General features: G+C 51.4%; 1 protein-coding gene across 5 annotated transcripts in view; it reads left to right on the forward strand.

Annotated features, from left to right (window-relative positions):
* The window catches only part of BAIAP2 (BAI1 associated protein 2), a 65204-nt gene that overhangs the window by 5139 nt on the left and 52377 nt on the right, over nucleotides 1–7688 (forward strand). Inside the window, exon 1 of one of the 5 annotated variants that reach the window (XM_019542282.1) lies at nucleotides 3669–3879. The exons of 3 other annotated variants lie outside the window; for them this stretch is intronic. In XM_019542282.1, the coding sequence (XP_019397827.1) occupies nucleotides 3684–3879 (196 nt within the window). In that variant the 5' untranslated portion in view covers nucleotides 3669–3683. Of the gene's footprint in view, nucleotides 1–3668; nucleotides 3880–6943; nucleotides 7331–7688 lie in introns of those variants that run through there. One more of the 5 variants, XM_019542284.1, reaches the window with a different exon arrangement.

A 7688-nucleotide genomic window follows, 5' to 3' on the forward strand; every position in this document is an offset into this window, starting at 1 on the left:
TTGCCCCCTGACTTGGGGAGGTGCCCCAAGTGCCTGTACCGGGTCGAGTACCCGTCGGACTATTAGGCCTGTGTTTCCCCAAGGACACAGGGCCGAGACAGTCCCTTCTCGGGGTGGTGGCGGCGACATTACCCCCAGACTAGCAAGTGTGCTCCGGGAGAGGGGTCGGCTGAGCATAAGGCGCCCCTAGGGAGGCATTCGGAGCCTGGAAGGTGGGTGGGCGCAGCGAGGTGGGCAGCTCAACGCAGGAGCACCCCCTACTGGCCCGCTACATAGCCTACCCCAAGAAGTTGTGGTATCTCCATCCTTAGAGGTTTTTAAGACCCAAGTAGATGAAGCCTTGGCTGGGATGGAGTTGGTGCTGGCCCTGCTTGGAGCAGGGATTGGACTAGATGTGACCTCTTGAGGTCCCATCCCACCCTCATTGTCTATGATTTGGGACTGCAGGAAGCTCCTAAAACTCGAATGCTTTTAGTGTCCTGGCACAAAGCTGCTGCAGATGGTTTCCTGGGGCTGGCCAGTGCCTGGGCCTGGCTGGCTCTGCTCTCGTGTCCGCATCCGGGTTAGGGAATGTGAAATGAGGCTCCTTGTGCCAATGAATCATGCTTGTTTACAGCCTGTGGTGAGACGAGTTGCCTAGCAGGCCTGACTCAGCCGTGTCAATGCAAAGCTGTCAGAGGAAGGTTGGGCTGTGGATCCCATTCCCTGCTCGCACCAATATCCCATTTTCTAGGGGCTTGTATAATAATCACCGCGGCTGTCACTCCGGGGTAAAATTTCAGGGTGAGCTCGGGTGGGCGGTTTATTAATTTTTTTGGTGCCGCTGTAAATGGTTGGGGAAGTGGCTTTGTTTGAATTGGCCGAGTAGCAGCTACCAGCATGGGAAACTTCAGCGGTGCTGGCCGGCTGGGCAGACGGCCGTGTCGGGCCACACCGAGCGAGCGGATGGCGCTGTTGGGGGCCCGGGCCGGCACCACAGCTCATCTTCCCACACAAGTCCCAGGCTCGGCAGCTCCATGTGCAGACCCAGTCGTGTACGGCGGGGGCTGGATTTCCACACTGGGCCCTGCTGACTGCAAAAGAGCGCCCACAGGCCTGGAGCGTGGTGCCTGCGGTCCTCCCTGCTAGAGCATAACCCGTAACTCTGTACTTGCCCAGGAGAGTCGAATGACTGCCCTCTGTTCTGATTCACACCGCTGCACTTCCTTCCCCTCCCTTCTCTTTACTCTGCAGGTCAGGCATGCAGGGAATGGCTTTTCCAGTTGCCTTTGTCAGCCTGACCTGTCTGAGAGCTGCTTCTACCTCTGCCTCCAAGTTGCCTTGCTCCTGATGCTTTTGCAACTCTGCAAATGCTCTGTCGGCGACTCTTGTCCCCTGGCTCCTGTCTGTAAATGCACCACTGTCTCGTATTAAGGATCTGGCCAGCTCATATCTTTTGCCCTGTGTCCTTCTTCTCTTTCCAACCGATTCCACCCGCTGGTCCTGGCGGTTGGATAGCTGCACTGGGTCACTGCTGCAATACTCCCCACAATCTTGCAGAAGCAGTTCATTACAGACAGAAGGCTTCCAAAAAACCTGAATTATGATCCAAACTGAAGGCCACATGTTTAGACTGGTTTTCATGATGCTCCCTTGCAAATTGCCCTGGTTTGCTCTAAAGCAATGAGCCTCAACCCTGGGCTGCCTTGAGATCCTTTCAGGGGTGCCCCCAGTGTTAGCACCGTTGGGCGCGCAAACATGATTCACGGGGTAAACCCGGAGGTTTCAAATAGTGTTAAAAGCATTCTGCCCTGCTACTATCTTTCAGAGTTGCTTGAAACAGAATTGCTCTGGTATTTTTCCATAGTCAAAAATCAAGTGATAAGTAAGAGCTGGTATTTTCCACGGGATGCTTGACTCTAGCGGGGGGTGCCTTGAGTCAATAGAGCTGCAGAGCTACCGCTCGGATGTTTTCTTGGGGAAGGATTCAGCATTGTATGCAATGAAAGAATCTGCTCCTGGGTTATAAATGAACAATCTGATATAGTAGGCACTGTGTGCTGAGACAGCACAGTTAAAGTTATACAGTGCAGGCATTTCAATGCAAAGGGATTGTCTTTGACCACTTCAAACACTGACAGCGTTTTTTTTTTACCACGGGGGCCAAGAGACCCCAGCAGCTTTGTTCTCACCCAGACTTTCACTTCCGGGATAAGTTTTGCCAATGCGGTTGAGCCATTTGAAAACAAAGCACAGGAGAGAAAGCTCTCCTTCCCGTTTTACAGGGGCTCTTCTCTTCCCCTTTTGCGCGGGCGCTGGTTTGTGCAAGGCATTGAAATCTGGTTTGTGCTCCTCGGGTTGTGCTGGTAGCAGCTGGTGAAAGAGAGAGAGGATTGGAGAGAAGCTTCTGGCACACACGTACTGAGCACACTCAACAATCCCCCAGCATTCATCCGGTGGGTGGCTTGCATATTCCCAGTGCGTGTTGCAATAATGCACTTTTAATTGTTCGGCGACTCAGCTCAGCATCTAACGTGGAAAAATCGGAGTGATGTACCTGACAGCTTGGCACCGAATGCCTCTTCAGGCTTTTTGTGCTTGGGAGGAGACTGATTTCTGGTGCTCTGTGCTGTTTACGAGCCGTACGAGAGAACCAGTACCAGCCACGTACATAAATGCCTTTCTCACCTGACTTGTAAACCCAGACACGAGTGAGGAAACACTTTTAAATTGGTTTCCCCAGCACCATCTCTGCTCATTGGAGGTAAATGAAGGTATTAGTTTTCCTGGGAAGATCTTGAACTTATCAGTCCTCTTAACAAGGTACAATCACCAGCTGATCATGCATGAAACAAGAGCTGTTTCCCCCCTCCCCCTTTCCATCTAGGTTACTCCTTTCAGTACAGGAGCTTTAATGAGCTGCTCATAAATTACCGTCTTGCATTAATGCAGCAAATCTAGGCTGATCCTTCTCTTTTGTGACTGCCAGGAGATGTTTTCCTCCTTTCGTGGCAGCAGAGGTGCTCTGAGATGTATGCAGCGACTTTCTCATGTTTTTGTAAGTTTTTCTTCGGGGCTTTGTGTGTTCTACAATGCCAACCCTGACGCGGCAGCATGCCGGACTCCTGTGTCTAGCACCCAGCTGGCCTCCTCACCCTATCCCTGCCCAAAAGGTTACGCTGACACTATTTAAAGAGGGCACACCATCAAGTGAATCTGAAAGACGGACTCCGCGGCCAAGTCTCAACACCTTTCTAGAAGTGAATACATGATATTTTGGGAGCAAAATCTGTGGCCTACAATGCTTTGTGTGGACCAGGTACAACCCTGACTGTACAGGAGCTGCCGTTCTAAGTTACCCGCCAGTCCAAGCCTTTGCCCATGAGACATTGTTGTTGGCGCAACATCATGGACTGTATGCTGAGGAAAGAAAGGCAAAAGGATGGTGCTTACAACTCAAGGATCTGCTTCGAAACCATTAATGATCAACTGACCCTGCATCGTGTAGCAGATTTGTTGGTGCTTCCTACTTGGGTGGTTGCGGTTCGGTGCGACAGGTGAAAGCTGCTCTTTGCAGTAGACCACCTGGTTCCTCTGAGCATGCACTTTCATTCCTGAAGGATCAGGGCACCTTGCAACAGCTTGGAGTAGCCGTGTGTGCTGGTGCTTGCTAATCGCAGGAGTATCTAAAAGATGCTGCGTCCATGGATTCACTGGGCCACGTGTCAGACGGGAGGAAGGAGAGAAGGGAACGGCACGTTATGGCATTCAAGATCCTCCAAGAGGTGCAGCTGTGGAGTCTAGCAGGCACGCTGGGGTTAGGGTGGGTGCAATCCAGCCCGCAGTGGGACTGGAGACTGGCTGTCTTGACATTTCTAGGAACTGAATCACTGTACCAAGGTGTGGCTTTCAAATGCTTTCCCTGTTTCTTTTTGCTTGCATGGGCTGGCCCCTTTCCAAGGTTGGTTACTGAAGCAGAAGAGCTCGACCTCTGCACGCTGTAGTAACTCCATCTAGAGCCTTGCTTTGCTGGAAGATTTCCAGTTCAGTCTCCGGGACGCTGTGGGTTAGTTTTAGGGACGTTGGTAGACTTTAATGTGGAGTGTTTTGAACATTCAGCCTTGTTTTTAGTTCTGGAGATGTCTTTGGGATGTGCCTCCTGAGGACTTCGAGCAGCTTTCAGAAGCTCAGCAGTGTCCCAGGCACCTAATCCTGTTGCTGTCAGCAGGGTCCTAGGCACCTCAGTGACATCAGCAATCCCAACATTTTACTCTTTTTTTTCCATTGGTCAACGTGCACTGCACTTAGATGCATGGTGTAAAGCACGCCCTGGCAAAGACAGCAATTTTGTAAGGAAGTTTTTGTCTGGTAAGTGGAACTTCAAGCAACTTTCCTCTAGTCTCTTTGTGCTGCTGGGCTGTGTTGCACGCGACTCTGTGAGCCGCACAGATGTGGATCAGCTTAGTGCTAGCTTGCAGTCAGGCCTTCAGCTTGGGTGGCACATGTGTGGAGTGGCCATGCCACAGTGGAACAGGAGCTGTGTTGTGCGGATCGGAGATAATCCTGCCCTGGAGTGGCATAACTTTGAGCCACATAAGTGCTTTAAGCCACTTAAAGGTGTTAATGTGCAGACAGTCCGGGAGTTAGGAGCTCCAAGAGCTGCCCAAAATGACTGTATCAAAGCCCTAAGCCTGGACGTTCAGTGCCCTGGTGGCACTTCAGTACAGAAACCCCCTGCAGAACTGAGCAGAGGAGTTTGATTTCCTATTCTCGAGGGCTTGAGAGCAGGGAAGGTGGTCGGTGCAGGACCAATGCTTTGACAGAGGAAGGAGTGGACAGTGATTCATCTCTCATTGTTAAGCTGAAACTATCTTATGATGGAGAGTAGTTTTCTTCGGGGATTTGCCTCTGATTTACATTTTGCCTGATTTAAAATCATAACCCATGCCACGCTGGTTGGCATGGAAGCCATCTGTTACAGAGCGGCTTGAGATGTAAGTGGCAGGGGCTGGACTCGGAGAATTAAACCATCCTTGTAAGGCTTGATTTAAACTAGGCTCGTTAGACTTCCAGATGGCTGCATGATAACCATCTCCATGGAGAGGCAGAGTCCTGGTCTGCGCCGCCCAGGTTCTGCAGTCTCATCTGGAGGATGAAACCCTGGCACAGGTCCACGGCACATCAGCTGGGGAGAATCCTATCCCCGGACCAGAAAGCCGGCCGTCTGCCTTCTAATATGGGATGTCAGACCACACGCTGTGCCTTGAGGAGCCAGTAAAGGGCAGGGAGGGGAGCAGGATTATGGCTGTGGGTGAGGTTGTGTTCCTCTTTGACTGCAGAGCAAGCCTTGGATGTACCCGTGGCTTTGGCCCAGGCAGGAAGTTTGCAGCACTGTGCTGAATCCTCTTCTGGGAGGGATTAATATGCCTCTTAATTGGATTTGCAGTCGTCTCAGGTAGAGGCTTACTGTGGCAGCAGAGGTGCGGCTATAAACATTGCGCATGTTAAAGGTCGCAGCCTGGCTCTGGGAGACGATATGAGAATGGGCACGTGAGGGGCAAGGGGCCACCGCTTGCTGCACCGGGTAGTTATATGCTGCTTGGGCTTGCTTGATGCCTCAGTTTGCTTTTCCCTTATAGAGAGATGCAAAGGAAAACTGCAGCTGAATTTCCAGGAATGTTTCCTCCTGGCTGGGCCCCTGGGACTGCCGAATTGCACCTCTGGGCAGAGGTGCTATGGTCCATGGGGTTGCTTCCCAAGGGGGGGGCCTTGAGCTGCCCGGATTGGACTGGATAAAAATACCCAGGCGATTTAACCTTTGTTCTGTCAGGAGAGGAGGCTCCTGGGGTCTGTGCCTCTCCCCTTCGTGACCATGCTGGAAGGTCTAAACCATCAGTAAAACCAATTGTCCTGGACCCCCGGGAAAGAGTCCCTTGGGAAGTTTCATCACAGGTCTGTCAGATTAGTCGTCTCCGTTGGAGGAGGACTGTTGGGGATGAAGCCAGGCAAGTGGCCTGCCTTTTGCTACCATCTCTTCCTAGTGCTGCCGGTTCACGTTTCCAAGCTTGATTGAAATGGAGGGGCTGGGACATGGGGGAGGCTCCAAGCGGCAGCTCTTAGTCCTTACTTAGGTCTTGGTGTAGGAGCAGATGCAACACCTGCCTGCCTGTGCCTCGCCTCTGGGTCCCACACAGATGGCTGAGGTTTCTTGCTCCCTGGTCTTGAAAATGATGACCGTATGAAATCGGCTGCCACAACCTTTGTTGGATTGCGTGGGATGAAGATGAAGGTGGTTCTTTGTGGTGTGGGCTGAATACTGCATTGCATTCAGCTTGCTTCTTCCCTTCAATGACGCATCAAATGCAGAACATAGCCACTATATCCACCATCGGGCAGACACTTCTGGAGCCTGCTACTTCTCATCTGCTCCCGTGGACCCAGACATGGGCTTTTTTGGCTTGGATAAATATTGAAGGAAGCCCAGCTTTCGTGTGCTGGTCAGAGTCCACTGTCCCTGTACTCAAAGAATTTGCCATTTGCAAACTCACTTGGCTGGTAACAGCTGAAGATCAATTTATTAAACTGCTTTTTTGTGACTGGGTTGAGAGCTCGAACATTAATTTGGTGTGGTCAGCTTAAACGTAGCATAAATAGAACCTGTGGGGAATGGATTTTCTTCTATTAAATCAAAGCTACAGGAATACAATAAAGACCTTTCTAAATTAATAGCTGCCATAAAACCGGGCTTTCTTCTGGAGCCTGGATTGACTTTTGCTGCCGCCTCTGAAGCGGAAGCTGTAGTACATGAACAGATTCTTCTGTTGATTTAAGCGAAATCCATCTTCGTGAGACTGGAGGGCTGTTCGGGGAGCATCTGTGAAAAGAGCAGTGGTTTCGGATGTTATTTTTAGTCGCCCCTCCAATAGCACCTGCCTGCTAAGGGTCCCTGGTTTACCGTCCTTTGCAAAGACCGATCCATCCTCTACTTTCTCCCTAAATCTTACAGAGGCTGACTCTCTCTTTAACTGGAGATGCTCACAAGCAAGAGACTGGCGCTCACGAGCCAGCGGCGATCTAGCTCATCGCCTTGATAAGCCCGACAAATTTCCAAAGGGGGCACGTTTTCCTTCTCTCTGCTTGTCGTGGGGGGGGAGGGAGCGTGGGAAGACTGGATCTCGCCATCATCTTTATCATCTTCCAAGCACCCGCCAGCATCAGAGCAAACAACAGAGAGATTTACTGACACCCCTGGAAATAATTCTGGAAATCAAACAAGCCGGCCAGAGATCTCTTCACAGGGGCTGTGGGGGAAAGGGAGAGCTTTGTACCAAAAGCAGCATGAGTCAGGAAGGTGCATAATGCACGTCGGAGCCGGGAGCACGTTCGGTCGAAGGGCTGGCCTGTCCCTGTCTGCCTCCCGCCTGATCTGACCTTTCCAGCTCTGTTATTTCCCCGCTATATTCTTTTGTAATACTCATGCATGTGGCGTGGGGGACGATGCCTGCAGGCTATTTGGGTTCAAAGGGGCAGTCCCTTTAACCTGTTGCCTTTCCAAGGGCGCTTGGGAAGTGCAAAGAGTTCAAGTTATGGGGGAGCTCGGGGGGTGGGGGGCTGAGCCCCCTATAGGATTTGCAAGTCATAACCTGGGAGGTCTTCCGTTGTATTAGGGCATCGTGATGGGCAGCCCCATTTTTTTTTGCAGACCCCTC

This window comes from Crocodylus porosus, unplaced genomic scaffold, assembly GCF_001723895.1.
Source record: "Crocodylus porosus isolate Cpor-Errol unplaced genomic scaffold, CroPor_comp1, whole genome shotgun sequence".
Taxonomy (NCBI): domain Eukaryota; kingdom Metazoa; phylum Chordata; order Crocodylia; family Crocodylidae; genus Crocodylus; species Crocodylus porosus.